The following is a 20,116-nucleotide window of genomic DNA, read 5'->3' as shown; positions in this document are numbered from 1 at the left end:
CTATAGTTGGTTTTGATGATAACAAACATATAAAGGTATTTCATAATTTTCCTTCAAGTATTGTTTTGTAGAGACTTCATATCGAAGATCAAATTTGATGAATGAAAGGAAGAAATGAAGATTGAAGTCATCAAATGAGGAGTATCAAGAAGTTGGTATCAATACTTGAAGAAGGTATCAGAAGAATTCAAGCTTCAAGATGTCAAGACATGAAGCTTAAAGACATGGAATTGCAAACAAGGAGAAAAGAAGATGAAGTGCCAAAGAGTGGAAGGTTCAAGTGAAGAAGAAGACCACTAGGATAGATTGGTCATTTTTAATGTAATTTGTTTGGTCATTTTTAATGTAATTTGTAACTTCCACATATATATATATGCACTCACCACATGCATGTGCATTGCATCATACTAGAATGACCATAGAGCATACCTTGACCAAGTATGGAAAGTCTCTAAGTGGTGAGGAACATATTAGGAAAAACGTGTTCTAGTGAAATTCTGTGAAAACCACATTAACCTGACTCAAGGGCATTTTGGGTAATATTAGATTCCGTATAAAGAGATGAAACCTTCATAGAAGTTGCAGGAAATTGAGTCACGATTCCAACGCAACTGATTTCAAGTTAATCCGAGGTTGGACCAAAAAGTTATGATCAAAACACTGACAACTAGTCAGTATGACAGCATTATGTCAAAACAGAGTCTATCATGTTGGCGGTCGACCGGATGGAAGCCCCGGTAGACCGGAACCGTTCGAGACCATAGCCGGTTGACCGGCAAAAAATCTCGATCGACCGGTGACTGCCTGGAAGTGTCCCAACGGCTATATTTTGCCTCAACGGCTCTTGGCGGTCGACCGGTGGACCCAGAATATGACCGTTTAAGTGAGATTTACTACCTAAAATGTTCTCCTAAGCTCACCTATAAATACCTCTAATGCTACTCATTAATTAACAATTAATCTCAACTTTGGAGAAGTATTATTTGAGCATTAGAAGTGAGGATTGGTCTACACCATCTCTTGAGTTCAAATTCTTCATTTTACATTCAAGAGGAACTCAAGACCATCTACAAGTCTTCATCTACATCTTGGCATTTATATTACAAGCATCAAGAAGACTTCAAAAGGTGCATCCATTATATCATCATTGTATATTTCATTTGCACCACACCGGAGGTAATCCTATATTTCATTTGCACCACACCGGAGGTAATCCTCTTTTATTCCACTTCTCCATTTTCTATTTTACATTAATTCTAGACTATACTTAGGCTTGTGTAAGGACCCTCTCATCCTTAAGAGATTGTAAGGATCCTCTTATCCTTAAAAGAGTGTAAGGTGCCTCTCTACCTTAAAAGAGATTGTAAGGTGCCTCTCTACCTGCAAAGGAGATTGTAAATGTGCCTCTCTGCCTGTAAAGGGGATTTATAAGGATACTCTTATCCATAAAAAGATTGTAAAGGTTTTCTTCCCTACTTACCGTACTGAAAGGGAGAACTAGTGGAATACCTTACAAGAGGATTCTTGTAGGGAGTGGACTAGACTCAGATTGAGTCGAACTACTATAAATCTTGTGTTGTGCGATTGTGACCTATACATCGAAAAGAATTAAAATTTTCACTAGTATAACCTATTCACCCCCCCTCTAGGTTATTTCAGACTGCGGATCAGCCTATTCTCTTCATTCCTCCACTAGTCCTTAGCTCCACCAGTTAACTTAGAGACAACTAATTGGACTTTCCTTTCTTCAGGCATACGGTACCACCGGAAGTAGTCATCAAAGGAAGTTACCCAGTCTTGGTAGTAGAGGGGATCGTACCTCCCATTGTACTCTTTCAATTCTAACTTGACCTTGTACGTATCGTCAGGCTGATAAAGCTGATTGTCATACTCATCATTCTGAACTAGGGCATTTCTTCTAAGTTGTATAGTGACTCTTCTGGGAACATTACCAATACAATTAACAGGTTAAACATTAGTTTGGGCAACAGTTGGTTAGGTGTTAGAGTGGGCAACAGTGCTCTCTTTTAGGTCAACCAACTGTTGGTCATGTCCATCCAACCTCGTAGACAAGGCTTGGATTGCTTTCATCACATCTTGAAGGGTGGGTTGGGGTTCTTCTGTCTGAGCCATAGCTCTAATACCACTTAATGCAGGAGTAGATTACAAGAAACTACCCCAGCAATTTATAACCCCAAACAATACAAATAGGAGCAGGAAACAAAGAAATAAGACCATTAAATAAACCCCCAAGGATACCATACCAATGCAGGAGCAAAACCAGCCCAAAACCCAACTCGATAGGAGAGAGAAAGACCTGCTATAGAGCTGGAGAGAGAAGTGCAGCCAGGTCTGTAAGGGTCCGATTGAGTTGCACTCTTGCGCGTAGATAGTCCCAAGGGAGGGTACAAAAATCCCCAAAGTTGAGAGGATTCTGACGGCTGGTTGTGAATTTACAAGCTTTCTTGATTTTCTGACCTAGGAGAAATAATTGCAGAGAATCAATTCTGGTTTGTAACTTGGACAGATCTGAACTTCTGAATACTCACAACAGTCGTATACTTCAACAGCAGTAACTTTAGGATAAAATAGACAGCTTAAGATAAGAAGAAACAAAGGGAAAAGTGGGGGAGGAGCGGCCATCTCGGCCCAAGCTTCTCACCCACAGCTATCCCGGCTGTTCTAAGCAGTTGACCGCAATTATTCTTTATTCAAATATGAAATTATGAGTACATAGGCTTCTCTATTTATAGAGGGAAAAATAGCAATCAAACTACTACTAGGAGCTAGTTTCCCAATAGGACTAGACACTCCTACTTCAACTAGGAGCTAGTTTCCCAATAGGACTAGACACTCCTGCTACAACTAGGAATTCAAAATTGGACTATGAATAAGAAACCTATGTGGAAAACAAAGTCCTAAGACAATTTGGACTCGACATACCACTTACTCAACTCGATGGGCCCAATGGCCCACTAATTAATTAAAAACAACTACTAATTATTCCCCTAGCCGATGGGCCCAATTGAACCTTATTTGTACTTTGCCACTCAGGTGGACCAAGTAGGGGTTCGGCTGGCTTCTTGGCTGGACCCTAGCCACTCAGGTGGACTAAGACTGGACCCTTCTTCCTCTCATATTTCCTTCCATAATGTGTATCTACATCAGGCTCATGTTTCAATTCGGCCTGATTCTATGCTCGTTGTAGACCTTTTAACTGGGAAAATTGTTTGCCCTTGGAGTGCTCAAGCTTTGAAGAGTAGTATTCTGATTCTGGTGACATCATTAGTACGTACAGAGTTCATTCATGTTTAGAGGGAAGTAAACCAGCCATTGGAATACATAGCTTCTCTCCCTACAGGTGTGACTGAGATGGTCCTCCATCCCATGGAATTCGCCCCCTGGCCTGCTTGTTCTTGTGAAAGGTGAAGGGAGAACACTGTTTATTATATGATGTAATCTGTTTCTCCCTTTGATGCTGATTGCTTATTGCATTGTATATGGGGGGGTTCCCCCATTGGGTTAGGGGTCCGTGTCTCTCCATTAGGCATGTCTAAAGTGCGGGTTTAGGGGCTGCCATTTTATGTATATTCGTTCTTTCTTTCTTCTATACAATTCATACTACTTATACACAAAAAAAAAACAAAGAGAAAAGTGAAAAGGAATCTGAACACAGCAACAGAGAAATGAAGGCTTAGCATAATAATTTTACTTACAGGCAATTCCCTCTCAAGAATCCACTGTCCTTTCTCATTGAACTTCAATGGGATTCGCTGCAAATACAAAAAGAGGAGAATGAACAAATGAATCATAAAGGAATCATGAAATCATTACCAAAAGTTCCAAGGAAATATAGAAACAATCTGATATTCTTTTTATTTTTCCCGCCTTTGGTAGAAACCCTTCATTCTAGTTCCTCCCAGATCTCCATAGTCTGATCAAAAACCAAATTCTGAGGCCAAATATTGAACTTTGTTTCAATGGCAAAAGGCCAAACCAGAACAGAGAATTCATGACACCAAAACCATAAGAAACTCAAATGCTCTTGTATATTCTGAAGTCAGCCAATTGGACTCTTACATTTCTTTCTTTCATATCTTTCTTCTTTTCTGGAGGAGGGTGCCTTTTTATAAGTAATAGGCTTTCAAATGATCACCGGAAATATTGAGCGGCATCGATATTTACAAGGAAAAACAAAATACACTTTACACAATCATCATCCTACATATCCTACTCGCTCCAATGATCAGGTATAGAAATTAGAAGCTAGGCCACCAATCAACACTCAGAATATCAAGAGAAGCACCTCATATTTTCACTGTTATAAGAATTCCTTACCTGGCCCCAGCCAATATCAAGTCCAGAGATTTCCACTGAGGAGCAATTGTTACCTTCCCACATCAACGTGACATGCTTCTTGGCGAGGCCTGTAAGCTACACATAATCACATAATTTAGTGACTTCAGTCACAATTCTCAAAGCATTTGGAAGGATAGGAAATAAAAGATTAACATCAGGGGAAAAATCTTCAGTCTCATCATTGCTAAAGTATGGTGCAAGAGTAGATGATATAAAGTTATAAACTTGCTAACAATAAAAATGAGGGGTATTGACTCACAATATCAGCAGTTGCACTCTTTATGGCATCAAGCTTTGGGAAGCATGGACGTTTACTCTGACATGAAAGAAACACAACTGCTTCAGAAACATCTTGGAGCTCATGTTTTCTAAATCAATCAACTCCCATTACAAGATTGTTTATCCTAAGTCAGTAAGCATTAAAATTGTTGGCCCAACTATGAAGACAGATAATTATAAAATATATTAATTGTCGCAAAATAAGGCGGCAAACTGGGTGGACTGGGAAAGCAACAAATTGAAGAACACAACCCAAAGTGTAGTAAAGGAAAAGTAAAAAATCAAACCAACATGACATTTTGAATAACAAAGTCAAGCCCAAGCACATTTGCAGTTCTCAGGCCCTAGCAATCGAGTCAGTTTGGGCTGCATTAGGGTGGTTAGGTCTCTTGGGTTTGACCCATTTAATGACCTGTGTTTATGTTCATATATCTATGTATTTTAAACCAGAGCATCAGAAAGAGAATACAATATAAAAGCTAAACATCATGACTGCATTTGCCTCCTCTTTGTTGCCTTTAAGGGTCAAGCATGTAACAGCATTCACTGTCAAGGTGTTCTTTTCCCGCCCACTATTTCAACTTGGCACTTCCAGAATCTTCCCCACCCCACACCCAAAAAATAAAAAATAAAACAAATCTGACAGATGGTCCCATCTGAAGTTACACTCTTGCTGCACAATGCAGGTGCGGTCTGTCCTTTATTTAATTATCAAAAGAGGTCCAGAACACATACTTGAAAACCAGAAATAAGTAGATTGATATGGCTTATATATGACAACCAAGATCCGGAAAAAGTTAGCAGGTTCAATGGAGAAATTGAAGCCAATAGTTGAGTGCATGTGTATTACCCAAAAAACTAACATTCTCACATCCCTCCTACACAAAAAAATCAAGATTTCTGAAGCCGTATCTTCTACGAAGTATGAACCATAGTTTTCAAGGTGCCAAGGTGACCCAAGGCAGTGGAGGGGTCAGGGGTGCATAGGCGCCCTAGTGTCCCCCCCCCCCCCCGGCGGGAAAATCCCATGTATCTAGTACAAACATATCATAAATATCACAATTAAATTAACAGCCAATTAAAGAAACCAGCAGTTACATATAAATCAATATCCATTCTAAGACTAACCGATTGATCACAACAAACTAATAGTAAAAACCACCAGTTTCAATGATAGTTGATATGTCACATAGGAACAGAATTGATCCTAGCAGAGCATTAGCAATAAACTATAACAGTATAACCCGATTCAACAGTATACCAAGGTTTATGATTCAATGATTACATGTACATCAAGCATTGTAATCCTGTACACTATCAAATAAAAGGGTTAGAAAAAGAATCTATATTATATTAAAAAAAAAATACAAAAACACAAAACAGCATAAGGCACCGGCCCAGCCACCTAGGCAGACCAATGCATCCAAGTCGACACCTAGGCAACCCCCAGGTGACCAAGGGGGTTGCCTTACCTACATCCAGTAAGGTGAGGCATTACCCTGAAGGTGCCTGGACGCCTTGACAACTATGCTGCAAACAGAAGAATAAGCTCCTGCTTCCTCACTTTGACGACCAAGAAAGGTACAGATCAAAGTCCTGAAAATACTTGGAACTGGAATTGGGAATTGTTTGACCATGTCCTGGAAAAATGCAGTACACGAAATTGGAACATTCCTGGATCGGTTTAGATCTGAGAACGCCCCTCTCGGGGGGGGGGGGGGGGAGGAGGGGTGGAACACAAAAAGCTACCAAGTGCTTCAGCCAACATCTAAGAGTTTTTATATAACCTAAAAGGTTCTGTGTTACCTGTGATTTAAGTCATTTTTATTCATTAAGCTCGATTAAAATACATTTGTGTAACCATAAGACCAAACAGATTAGATGAATGGTATTTCCCTAGTTCACATTTACCTTTTATGTATTTCTGATGCTTCTTGACTAATATTTTTAATCAAAAGCATTTGCTCAACACAGTGATAAGGAAAAAAATAAGAAAAATAATGTTAAAAAAAAAAGTTTTTAAAGGATGGTCTATTATACGTCAGGCGTCCTGGGTCTCCCGGATGGCTGTTTTTCCCATACTGGATGGTATCCAGGAGAGAAAATGGCCAAAAATGTGGGGAATTGTTGGGACAACAACTAGGCATCACAAGCATCCCATACATTGCATGGAAATACTGAAAGAAAATGGAGAAGCTTGAGTTGGGAAAACAGAGTGCTGTCAAGGTGGGGTAGAACTAGGTCACCTCAGCAGCACTCTGTTTTCCCAACTTGAGCTTATATATTTTCTTAATTTTTCTCTTCTTATTATTCTTCTTATCCCTGTCTTTAAAGTAAATGACAGATATGTCCTCTACATCAACCAGATCTCTACTTGTACATTCAGTGGATTAATATTTTAAGAAAACCACCTTGTATAAGAGGTACAATCATAGCTGTCAAGGTATCCAGATGCCTTGGTCGCCTAGAGGGGCACCTAGACCATAGTTTTACAACAACAACAACACAACTCAACCTTATCCCAACTGAATGGGGTCGGCTACATGGATCCAAGGGAAAAAAAAAATTTCGACATCCCACTCACGCATCGGCAACCCGGGTCATTGCCTTCCAAGTAGCTCTGTTCAATACCATACTTGAGTGAAGACTTAACTTTTGCATGTCTCTTCTTACCAACTCATCAATGGTCACTTTTGGCCTGCACCTAGACCTTTTAGCTCCATCCATCTGCATCTGGTCACTCCTCCATACTGGGGCATCCAAAGGCCTCCTTTGTACATGCCCAAACCACCGTAACCGACATTTTCTGAGCTTATTTTGAATTGGGGCAATCCCTAGATCGGTTCTAACCTGTTCATTTCTTATTCCATCTCTCAAGGTTTTGCTACACATCCATCTCAACATCCTCATCTCTGCCACATTCAACTTATATACATTACGCTTCTTGACTGCCCAACATTCTGCACCATACATCATAGCTAGTCTTATAACAGTCCTATAGAATTTTCCCTTAAGCTTTAGAGGAATCCATCGATCACATAACACTCCAGATGCCCATCTCCATTTCATCCATCCGACTTTAATTCTATGGGAAAAATCATCATCTATCTCACCTTCCTTGTTTAAGGTAAAGCCCAAATATCTGAAGCAGTCACTTCGCGAGATCTCTCTCCCTTCAATTTTCACTCCCTCGCCATCGATCCTCAATCAACTAAAGTTACACATTATATATTCCGTCGTCCTTCTACTTGTCTTAAGACCTCTCAATTCCAAAGTATATCTCAATAGTTCCAACTTCTCGTTAATTTCTACCACAGTTTTATCGAACAGAACAATATCATCTGCAAAAAGCGTACACCACAGGATCTCTCCCTGAATATCCCTGGTTAAATCATCCATAATAAGAGTAAATAGGTAGGGGCTCAATGCGGATCCTTGATGTAGTCCGATAGTAATTGGGAATTGAGTACCCTGGCCTCTCACTGATCTCACACTGGTCACCACATCACCATACATGTCTTTACTTATATCCACGTATTTACTTGACACTCCTTTCTTCTCTAAAACCTGCCAGATTAAATCTCTGGGGACCCTGTCATAGGCCTTTTCAAGGTCGACATAGACCATATGAAGATCCCTCTTGTAGGTTCTGGATTTTTTCATATGATGCAGAATCGATGCTTCTGAATCGGGTTGACACTTCAGGCAATCTCAATCGAGATGAACCGGGTCCTATTGGATTTTTGGATTCATTAGGATCTTTAGGATTTTATTTTATGTGGGGATTATTTGCAATCTTTTAATTTGGGTAGTTAACAGTCAATTAAGGAGTTACCAATTTAAGTTTTATTTTGTTTCTAATTTCATTAATTATAATTTAGGAAGAAAATTAGAAGTTGCTATTTCAGTCTTAGATTTTTATTAGGCAAGTTTTAATTTGAGTTTATTATATAAAGGCATGTAACCTAAGTATTAGAGAGAGATTGAAGAAAATATAAAATGAGTATTTGTGAAGCCTACGGGCGTGTGTGTGTGCGAATCTCCTTCTTCCCCCCTTCTTAGTGCTACTTCTCCCTCTCCCCTGCAACTCTGAGACCCAACTCAGGGATTTCTTCCCTGTCCTACCGGCCCTCCATCACCATAAGCCTTCTAAAGAGGTGGATCTCCCAAGCATGTTACCGAATTGGTTCCCTGAGATATTGGTTTCTCTTCTTATGCGAATCTCAATTACCTTCACCCAAAGTTTCATAGCATAGCTCATAAGTTTTGTTGGATTTAGTGCTATTCCCAAACAAGGAATAGCGCTAATCAGGGCCTACGACAGGGACAGAAATGTCCTTGTCTTGTTTGTTTGGGTATTTTTGGGTTTGTCCTTCATGTAAGTGGGGGCTCTTTTGTCTTTCTTCTTGACCTAATGTTATATATACAATAAGAGAACCTGAGATTACATTCACAAAGAATTAATCTCAGGTTGCTCTCCATTCTTGAGACTTCCTCTGGTTACTTCATCTTCTTCCTCTTCTCTTCTCTTCTCTTCTCTTTTCTTCCTCTTTTTCTTCTTGTTTCTGGTTTTCTGGTTTAGCTACAGTCTCTAGAATTGTAACAAGTTTTATGCCTCCATAGTTGTTGTAGCTCTGGATATCGCCTTTATTTTTGTAGGTTGGGACGAAAACACTTCTTCTCCACTCATCCGGCATCTTTTCCATGTTCAAGATCTGATCTTGTTAAACAGCCTGGTTAACCAAAATTTGGCTAATTTTAATGGCTCATAAGTTTTTATGCCTCCATAGTTTTAATGTTGCCAAAATTTGGCTAATTTCAACAGTACTAAAACGAAACAGGAGGTGAAATATAAAACTATACAAATTCCGGTAATTCACCAAAAGTTTGGTCTGTCTCGTATCATTTCAGCGAAGCTACACAAACCCTTTTACTTAAATAACATATTTCGTGGGTTCTGGTCATACCTCTTCGTTTTCGGTGGTTTCGCCTGGAGAAGGGAAAAGCACCTAGTCTTTTTTTAGTTTCCTACAACATGATGTGGAAAACTATAGGCATTCATTCTAGCACACTATGACCTGGCATGCATTTTTCATGGAGTCAAAAGGAAAATGCATGTTGGCTCCATCGAACCATGAGTGGATTCCATTTAGCACGTCATAGTTCGTATTAGCAAATGGTATTGCAGTGTTGGGACATGAGAGACTTGGGACTTCAGTTTCTTTGTTAACTGTACCTTGTAGTTTGTACTATTTCATAATTAATTATGAAATATTATGCTTCTTCATTAGTGGGTGAGCTTTGGCACAACGGTTAATTACAACTTGCTGGTTGCGGTTTCTAAACTTGAAAACAGTCTCTTCTGTGAAACATGGAGTAAGGTTGCATACACTTGCCCCTCCCAGACCCTGCAGCAGTGGGAGCCTTGTGCACTGGGTTGCTCCTTTTTTATATTACTTCATTCATGGTGCATAATTTACTTGTTGCATCTTCCTATTATGTCTTCTAGTACTAAAATAATCTGTAGAATAGGCAATATTACATATGGTAAACAATAGGGTTACGTTTACTGCCATGTGTGACTTTTCTTACAATATGAAAGTTTACATATGTTTATATAGGCTAAAACAAGGTTTCCCTGAAGAATTAGAGCCCAATATGGCCATTTTCCCACTGAAACGGCCTGCCAAATAATACAGTGTTTCATTTCAGTTTTTGCTAGTTTTGGTCTGATCAAAATGGCATACCATTACGAGTTTCTGAACTATGTCCTAGACTCCATCACAACTATGGGTACAATAAAGCTATCCTTACAAGCATCCAGCAATAGTTCAACCAGAACAAGAAATGGACTAATTTATATCGCATTTGCTATGACAAGAAATGATAGAGTTACCAGTAGCAAACTGTGTCCTTCACTAAGTTTATATCCTTGAACCCAGAACATGTATGCCAACTGCACATCATAAGATAAATGAGCACAATTCTGAAAATAAAATAAAAAAATGATTTCAATTCATATGAAAGAAATTTATAAGCATACTATTTGATGCAAGCGTGCGGGCAATCAATTATGAGTTTTCCCTTTCCATTCAAGCTGAAATTAAAGCTTTCAATGCAGAGAAACAAGAACATGGGGAATATTTTTGGTGGTCATGACTGAAATCTTTGGAAATTGGCCTTCATGCTACCATGTTGGAGCTTATCAGGGAAAAGCAATGCAATAATTTCTTTTTAAGAAAATTTAGGACCCCCTTACCATTACCAAGCATGTTTCCTTTCTGATGTTCCCATTCAGAGACTTTTGGGGGTCTAATATGGTCACATGTTTTGGCATTGTCTTTCTCCCTTTCTCCTGTGGTGACTAGCATCTGGAAATTCCGTTGGAATATTTAAACAAGCTTTATTTCAATAACTGCTTCAGAAAAACCAGGACTCTCCATTTCTGGGGGTATTCTAGTAAACATAATTTTTATTTTTTTCCTCAGTTTTTATTTAAGTGTAATAAAGAAATAAATTATAGTCTGGGCTTCTGCTACAAGGCTTGATCCTGGAGACTAGCTAGCATCATCACACAAATCTCAGGAAAAAATTACCTTGGGATGGAACCTCTCCCAACTTCAAGCAACTAAGCTGAGCTTGGGATAGGGTCCCTCTGTTGTTCAAGTTGATTGAGATCAGCAGGATCAGTTTGTCTGGAAGCTGCGACAGTGAATTTTCCTCAAGTCTACCTTTTGAATGTACTATAGAACCTCTCCACGGTTCTATGGAGTTCTGTGATTTAGGATTAGGATTTCATACTGAGGCACTCATTCACTGCTTAGATGGGAGAAAATTGGTCTTCGCTTAATCAGGATTATTGATGTAATAGAGTTCTATTATGTACTATAAGACGTATCCTTTGTCTAGTCCACAAAGATAATCAATGATCACTTCTTGTTCAAATGTTCTCACTCAAGCGGAAGCACGGTTCAACGTTTTGGTTGAAACTGACCGAAATCTCCAAGTTGTCTAGGTTTCAGGCTTGGACGAAACAAAATCCGGGGTTGAAACCCAGCGTCAAACCTCGAAATGAGATATGGCACATATCCAAGAAAGTATAGGTATTACAGGTTGAGCTGCTTAGATGAGATTAGGAGCTTTCACGAGTTTCCTCCAATTTTCTATGCAGTGCTCTGAGTAGTGCTGCGAAGAAACATCATTCCTACTATATGATATGTCATGTGCAGTCTTGATGCAGATACGGCTGCCCTTTCTTGGTTGGACCAGCATGACCGGCTTTGGAAGCCAAGAGCCAAGAAGAACCGGTCCAGCCCAGGGTTTTGGTCCAACAAGGGTTGAAAATAAAATTAGTAGTTTGCTTAGTATTTTATTTCATGCTTTTATTTTCCAGACTTGAACGTAGGAGTAGGATTTACTTCCTTGCTTTGGTTTCCTTTTTATAGTTGTTTCCTAGTTTAGGCCAGTTTCCATTTCAATTAAGTTTCTAATTTCATGTTCCTATTTTCCTATATATTGGCTGTAATCGATTGAAGATTGAGAGAGTGATTTTGATTATTGAATGAATGTGTTGAGTGTGATTCTCCTTTTCCCCCTCTCTACTCTGATTTCCCTTTCTTCCCTAACGGTTCTCCATCAAGTCTGAGAAGAATGGAAGGAAGTAGGGCTCATATTCCTATCAGTAGCAAGGATAATTGTTCAAGAGACAGGCCCAAGGTTCTCAACTGGGATCATTCAATCATAAAAAATAGGGTAATCGGGAGGCACTTGCTTTATGGGGTACTGCAGTTCATTTCAATGCTCCACTGATCTTCTCGTGTTAATGGTCTGCATCCAATCTTTTATTTCCTTCTCAGATACACGTCCTGGATGTGATGTTTTGAGAAACCATAATGGAAGTTTAGGCAGCTATTGCAGCGGGAACAGAGCATACATCTGCACTAAAGCATGAACCTCAAGGGGCTGTACGATGGACACAGGGGACACATATAAGATGCATTAGGAAGTTTCTTGTGTTGCTGGATTTCTAGAACGTAATTGAGCTGTTGACTTTTAATGACCCATGGCCTTGCGAAATATTTAACTGCATGCAGTATTCTCATGATTGGTCTAAGTAGCTGAATTTTTGTCTGGATATGGTAATACTGTTAACTTTTAAAGAACTATGGCCTCGCGGGTCATTTAACTGCATACAGAATTCTCATGATTGGTCCAAGTAGCTGAATTTTTCCCTGGATATGATGACACTGGTATTGAGCTTGCTATCGGGTCAAATGAGATAACTGACAATCTGACATGATCAGCCCCGTAAGGCCGTAACTAGAAGCAGCAGGCAGCTGATATGTTCAGACGTAGATTGTATGGCTTTATTATTAAGTTTAATAGACATATTATTGCCATACCTTACCAAAATAAATCCAAAACATCTCCCCCAACCCCAACAAATAACAAACTAGTGCCTTGATGCCAGAGAGGTTAACTCTCACTATCCATTTTGAGATTTAAGTCATCATATGGGCTATTTTTGTCTTTGGGTTATTTTAGAAGTTCAAAATCTTGTGTGTTGAAAGGTTACCCAGTTATCTGTCTACAAGACAAAGTCTTGCAAGCCTATACTACTTTGGGAAGTAATGACTAATTTACTCACAAGCTTTCAGGTTCTCATGGAATTTAATCTTTGAGTTTCTTTTTTTTCTTTTCTTTTTTTATTTTTTTTTTTTGAAAGGCATAAAGCAATAAATGGAGTTTCTAAAAAGTTAGAATGGGCGTCATATTAGGTTTCTCAGTTTACTTCGAAATTAGGATTACGGATTACATTAAGTTTAGAAACTGGGTCTATAGTAGTTGTAGAGGCAAGTTTTTGAATATTGAATGGAAAATGTGGGTTCCTGTGGGATATCATTTTTCCTTCTTTGTAGTAAAGTTTTCTTGCATTTTTTACGCTATTACATTCCTCTCTTGACCGTTGAAACAAACTCCAAAGTTTCTGCTTTTGCTTCTATTCAAATTCTCGGTTAGTACTTATTAGTTCTTGGAGTATTCTTCTACTATTGATCTTTCTTGGAAAACTTTCTTTTAGATTCCTCTTTTACTTTTGTGTACCTCTCAAAAGGACCCTATCCAGACCATATTTGAATTCATTTTTCAACCCTAATTGCTAAAGGGTGTTGTTATTATATCCAAAATTTGCAAACCACCTTAATTTTGAAGGCAGAATTGTTGCTCGCATCCCCATTACCCACAAACGCAAGGTTGTAAATCATCCTACATCATTTGCATGGCAGAAAATGAAAGTCTGATTCAATCAGGAGGGGAGAAAAAAAAAATAAAGCATAACAATCCAAGTCACACAACAATTCTGGTGATCTTATTATACAGAACAGAGATCAAAATTGGCTAGTTGAAGGAAGATAGACTCAGGGTCTCACCAAAAAAAAAAGTAATAATAATAATTATTATTATTATTTGTATTTAAATAATGCAGTGCATCATAATTAGTCATAAAACCAACTACAAATTATATTATATCTACAGGAGGCATGGATGAATGGAAAAATTATTTGTCACCTATACAACTCAGTTAAGATTATGGCATTTCCAAGGTCTAGAATAAATGGTTGTGTCGAAATTAACTTGTACTTCAGAAACCAATCTGAATTGCTTACCGCTGTAGCAGGAGCCCTTCCGAGCCCAGCGGTACAGTGTATGTAAGTCACCCCTCCATTGCGATTTATGGCCTTGTACAATTTACTCACCACAGCTGGAAGCCTCAGTCGCAAATCAAATGCATCGAAGTCCCTGATGCATGTCAAATTAGATTCAGGATCAAGTGGGGTGTAAAACAAATAGATTCTATAGAATGTTGGGGACATTGGTATCACCATAGATGTGAACAATTATAGAAGCCTATATGCTTAATTTACTGAATATAAATAATTATTAGTATGTGAGAATCACTATTCAACTGCAGACAATTTAATAAATTTTACTAACATTATATGGTTCAGAGATGAGAGGGCAAGAGAGTTCATCAATAATGAGCAGCCTCCCTGGATAATATGCAAAAGCTACAGTAAATGGGGAACATTGGATAAAAGATAAGAAAAAAACTCAAGGAGATGTATATATTCTAGCAGTATTGAGACCCCCATGCGGGAGACTCAGCATGGAACATTTATAAATAAAAGAACACAACTTGTCCTTAGTAAGGACTTGGTCAATTGTATCAGTCTGTTCCTCTAATCATTATAGAATTTGAACATAGGCTAGAGTAAAAGCCTCTCATCCAATCAATAGCTCTTCAGTCCTAATTTTAACTTCAGCACCACGGCCAGATCCCATCATCATTAGACATTTTCTACTTTTGTACATTCCCATATTTTGAGTAGCATATCATGGTTCACCATATTTAGGGTACCAAGGACAATAAGCATCTTACACAGAAATAGAATAGTCAAACTATATTCTAGGGTGAAGAGAAAGCTTTTTGTCGAGGACGACATTGCACAATGCACACATACAAACTTTACAGTTGTAGATCCAAAAAGCAATAAAGAACAGCTGTAAAACAAGAGCGAAAAAATTTTATTGTCCACCACCAGTCTTTATTCTTCGTTTTCGTCTCATAAAGTTCTGTTAGCATTAAGAGTTTGAAGTTTGAACAAATTCAGACAATCCTTGATGATCCTTAACTAAAGTTAACTGTGATTTGGTCCCTAGCTGAAACTAACTCAGGTCATCTTGGTCAATTCCATTCCATTCCAGCTAGTCCAAACAAGGGATGCCAATCCTTAAATTCTTGAGCCCAAGTGAGGAGTGGTTTACAGGACAGGTTGCAGGAATGGTTCAGGGGCCAGCCTAAATCATCTATAAGTTTAGTCATAACCTAACATAACTTTGTTTGTGAATTTTAAATTAACTTCATTACCGGTTTATTATTCTCTCAGCTTCTATGCAATGGCTAAACCATAAAAAATAAAAATAAAAAAAATAAAAAAAAAATGGTTATTTTTCAATCCCAAAAATTACAGATGTAAGTAAATGTTTTCATAATTATGTATGACTTGTATAAATATATTGAAGCCAGCAACTTCAAAATTTTAAGGAATTTCAAACAGGCTTTCAGTTTTACTTAATAGTAGACCTAAAATAAAGCATCCTTCCAAATATAGTAACTCAAGATTCCACAACCAAATATTGTCAAAAACTGATATCTACTTTGGCATAAGCTTACCGTATTCTAGCACGCAAGTGCTGAATATCGTCAAACTGTTTTGCGTATTGTTGGATGGCAGAAATATCGACGCCAAAATATCTAGAAACACTAGTTAAGGAAACCTCCAAAAGTATGGGTTTTCTTAGTTTAGTATTTTCAAAATTAAAACCAGATTGAACAAATAACAGCTACATGTAGCAGAAAATAGTCATGCACATGATTTATGGACCAAAGGAAGAACTAAAGCAAACTCTTTTCAGAAATTTAATTGGATCCTTAAAGCCAATTTGGGATACTCAAGGTCTGAATCTTGTTGTAAGCAAAATATGGTTTTAACCCCAATTTTCCGAAGCTTGTCAACATCTTCAGGAGACTGCATCAGAGAATCTGGAGTCAGACAATTATTTTAAAATGGATAAATAAATTTAGAAGTAATTGTGAGAATCACCTGCAGGCAGGACCCCACAATTAAGTCTGGGCGGATGAAGTTGTAGTTCATTCCTAGTTCATGCCTGTAGGTCAACACTGTGTTCCAGTTAATAAGAAAAGAACGGTTAGCTGGAAATACATGCACCAAAAATATTGAAATCGGTTAGAAAGGGGATAATTTTGAGAAGGCTTTATTTAATTGAAATGGATTTTAGATTTGATAATTAACTGAGAAAGCTTAGTATCTTTTGGCAGTAAACATTTCAGCTCAATGCAGAGGCCTGTGCTCCAAAAATAGTTTACATGCTCAATGATTCAGAACACCCACATGTCAGGCTGTTTTACAGATAGGGGTAAAAATTAAAATAACAAAAAATTCTTAGTCATTTTCTTGGAGTGGAAAGACTTTTATAGCGCCGAAATTGGGAAGAAATCCACAATCCGATGTAAGTCAAAATTAGTAGAGCTATGGAAGTTATTATCATTGTCATTATGAACATGATCATTCCCCTAACTATTATTGTTATTATTATCACAGTTTTTGGTGGTCCTAATCAAATGAGCAGCCGGCCATTTCGACTCTTCAGATTAACTATATGTAATACTTACTTCCAACTTAGAGGGTAATTGAACTTACCAGCACCCATCGCTTGGGTCATATTATTACTATATATCTCAGACTTTTCTTCTTCTACTCCAGAGTCGCTCATCTCGGTGCTGGAAGAGCGCCCAGAAGTTACCTGGAGCAAACAGTTAGCTCAGTGAAATGCGAAACTATGCCCAACAAAAGAAACACATATAACCACTAAACACCAGTAAAATAACCTAACTACATCATGGATACTTAAAAGGCATCCAGGGTTAGTGGTTCAGCTGAGTACAATATTCATTTAAGAGGGAAACAATTCCGAAGATGTAGAATGACCACAAGAAACATAATTCAATAAATTAGTTCAGGATATGGATAAATCAATATAAACAAGACAATTATATGAATATTCCACGTTCCTCAATCCCTAGATATCTACAAAAAAAAAAATAAGTAATTATTCAGCTAACTGGAAACGAATTCGTGATTCATAAGGAATCAACAAAAAATCAGAAAAGTTTTAAGAAGCATTCTAGTTGAGCGTTCGAAGAATCTATCAATTACATTTATAGAGGAACTCTGACGAAGATTACTAATATTCAGCTTATCCTGCATTAAATCGAAAGAATTCATTACAAGTCAGATACAGAAAACAAAATTAACACAAAAGCTCACAACAAGAAATGTTCGAACAACGCATACCATTAGACGAACAAAGCTATGTCTCAAAGGCTTTCTTGGATGGCTTTTAAGGCCATTTGAAGGCAGAGCAGAGGATCTGAAACCAAAGCAAATATTCCCATTTTAGATCTGATTCTAGAGAATAAAGAAGAAAAATTGAATCAAAAAAACAAATTACAAGAAAAAGGTGAAGTCATTAACCTTGGCAGATTTTGCAGGCAATTCATCTCAATCAGATGGAACAAAAAAAAAATACCTGGATTATCAGTGAACTGAACAGAAAAGCAGAGCTTCCGAAGTGTTGATCTCCGTTTGTTGACTTCTTCTCCCTCTATATATAAATCTAAGATGGTGCTTAAAAAGGGATTCGACTTTGACGAGATTCTCCAAAATGCCATTCCTTTCCTAACCGTAAGACGAAAATTATGTGTCTAGTTACATGCACCACGGCCCAAGGGTGTCAATGAGTCCATAACCAGGGATTTGGTCCGATTTTAGTTTTGGTTTCAAGGAATGTTATTGTGATTCAGAATCAGATCAGATTCTATCTCGATTCTGAAAATCGGTACTTGTAATGAACCTGTCTAGTTCTGATACAATTTTAGTTCCTATTCGAGTTTTGTATTTGGTTCTTATTTGGTTTCAGTATCTAATTTTTAATTCGATTCTGCTATGCAGAAGACAAAATATAAATGTTTATTCATTAGGGTGTTAGTCTTTCCCAAGAAAAGAAGATTTTAAACTTAGACTATAACTATAATTCTATAAGACAATTTAAGTGATTAATTACGTCATATTTCTATTTAAGTTGCGTCAAGTGTTTAGTTTTGAAAAAAAAAAGGGAAAAAGTTACATCAAGTTATTCGATTCGGTTTTGGTTAGAACTGTCAGTTTTTGACATAGATCCAGATTCGGATTGGACCGAATTATAAACACTCATTTCAAATCCAGCATGTAATCATATTATAATCGGTTTGATTTGGTTCAAATTATTCGGTCAGAAATTGGATTTGGCTTTCGATTTCGGTTCTGATTTGACATCCTTACCAGGGCCTATGTAAATCAATTTGGTTCAATTCAAATGTAGAATTCAAAATCAAATCGAAAATAAGAACACATTTAAAAATCAAAATCGAATCACCTCGATTTGTTTCGCTTTTATATTAAGTATAGGTCATATACTAGGTGTATACACCAACTTTTATCACTTAAACAGTAAAAGAGAATAGAATTATCATCCACATTGATGGAAAGAATATGATTTTACTCGATTCCTATTCGGTTTGAAAATAGATAATTTGATTTGATTCAACGATTGTAATTATAAACCAAAACTGCATTTAACAAAAATAAACCAAAACTGAATCAAACCAAAAAAGAACTTCTAACTTTAGAAATCAGAACCGAAGATTCAATTTATTTCAATCAAACAAACCGGGGGCCATGGGCAGCTGAGATAGAAAGAGAGAGAGAGGGGGGGAAAACGACTGGTGATAATTTTAGTCATCTGGTGGGGTCCCACTATAGACCGTGATTGAGATGGATTCGACATGGACGGTCTTAGTTAGTCGAAACTAATTATATCTTTCATTATGCCCCCCTCAGCGAAAGTGAACTGAAGACTGAATATTCTCCAAATGAGATATGGTAGAAAGCACAAGAGAGACGCTCATCGTCACGTGGCGATGGAAAGAGATTTTTGGGTTTTCTTAAAAGGGAAAATTTGGAGAAGATATTATAAGATGTGCACGCAATAAGTTGATGGATTAATCAATCTCCGTTAAAAGGGAATTGATCACTCTCTTACTAACAAGAATGGGACCGAGCAATTATACAAATTAGGTGGGCAACTTGTAGACCCGAACCATCTTGATTTACAGTTGAAGGTCCTTATTATTACGGGAATTTCGGATCGAACCAAAAACATGATGGACAACTGTCCTATAATTAAAGGTAATTATATAATACTTTATGTTAATTATCTGTGATAACGAAAGGTGTTGAATTAGTAGCGAGGGACTTTTTCATAGGGTAATAAAAGCAAGAGAGGAAGGATGGGAGGTGTACTGGATTTGGAGCTATGATGAAGAGCTTCAACGGCTGATGGAAGGAAAAAAATATATATATCTGGATGCGGAGCTTTTTTTTATTTAACCCTACGTTTTTGGATAAAAGGTGACAACTTAATCTTTTTGGTTAAATTTATTGCATACAAGGCAATGATTAGGTATTGTCTCATTAAAGATGCTAATGTACTCTATAAAACCTATTATATCGGGTAGTTTGTTATTTAATTTTATCTATATTATCAGAAAAAAATATGGGAAAGTGTAGTTTCTGCATATGGGCAATGGCCAATGGGAGCATGCAAAAAAACATCTACAAAATATCATTTTCCATTTCCTAAGGATGGGGTGGTCATCCTCCAACTCTCCCCCACACCCCCCCCCCCAAAAAAAAAAAAGAAAAAAGAAAAAAAAAAACATATGTCTAGCATACAGGGCCACTCTCCCACGTAATCCTTTTTTCCAATGTAATATACTTTCAATCTTGACACTCTCAGC

The 20,116-nt window shown here is 37.6% G+C and overlaps 1 protein-coding gene across 2 annotated transcripts in view; it reads right to left on the bottom strand.

The window, feature by feature from the left end:
• The window catches only part of LOC122067233 (phosphoglucan phosphatase DSP4, amyloplastic), a 29,855-nt gene extending 11,951 nt beyond the window's left edge, over nt 1-17,904 (bottom strand). The window contains exons 1-12 of one of the 2 annotated variants that reach the window (XM_042631070.1): nt 17,809-17,904; nt 17,574-17,649; nt 17,436-17,480; nt 16,920-17,022; nt 16,302-16,378; nt 16,150-16,226; nt 15,872-15,952; nt 14,304-14,436; nt 10,535-10,594; nt 4,619-4,675; nt 4,339-4,434; nt 3,717-3,773 (exon numbers count right to left, since the gene is read on the bottom strand). In XM_042631070.1, coding sequence (XP_042487004.1) covers nt 3,717-3,773; nt 4,339-4,434; nt 4,619-4,675; nt 10,535-10,594; nt 14,304-14,436; nt 15,872-15,952; nt 16,150-16,226; nt 16,302-16,378; nt 16,920-17,022; nt 17,436-17,480; nt 17,574-17,576 — 789 coding nt within the window. In that variant the 5' untranslated portion in view covers nt 17,577-17,649; nt 17,809-17,904. Of the gene's footprint in view, nt 1-3,716; nt 3,774-4,338; nt 4,435-4,618; nt 4,676-10,534; nt 10,595-14,303; nt 14,437-15,871; nt 15,953-16,149; nt 16,227-16,301; nt 16,379-16,919; nt 17,023-17,435; nt 17,481-17,573; nt 17,650-17,753 lie in introns of both variants that reach the window. The other variant, XM_042631069.1, reaches the window with a different exon arrangement.
• Nucleotides 17,905-20,116: the final 2,212 nt, after the last annotated feature.

The sequence above is a fragment of the Macadamia integrifolia genome, unplaced genomic scaffold (assembly GCF_013358625.1).
Source record: "Macadamia integrifolia cultivar HAES 741 unplaced genomic scaffold, SCU_Mint_v3 scaffold2773, whole genome shotgun sequence".
Lineage (NCBI taxonomy): Eukaryota > Viridiplantae > Streptophyta > Magnoliopsida > Proteales > Proteaceae > Macadamia > Macadamia integrifolia.
The sequence above is the reverse complement of the archived record's forward strand: the minus strand, read 5'-3'. Positions and strand labels throughout refer to the sequence as shown.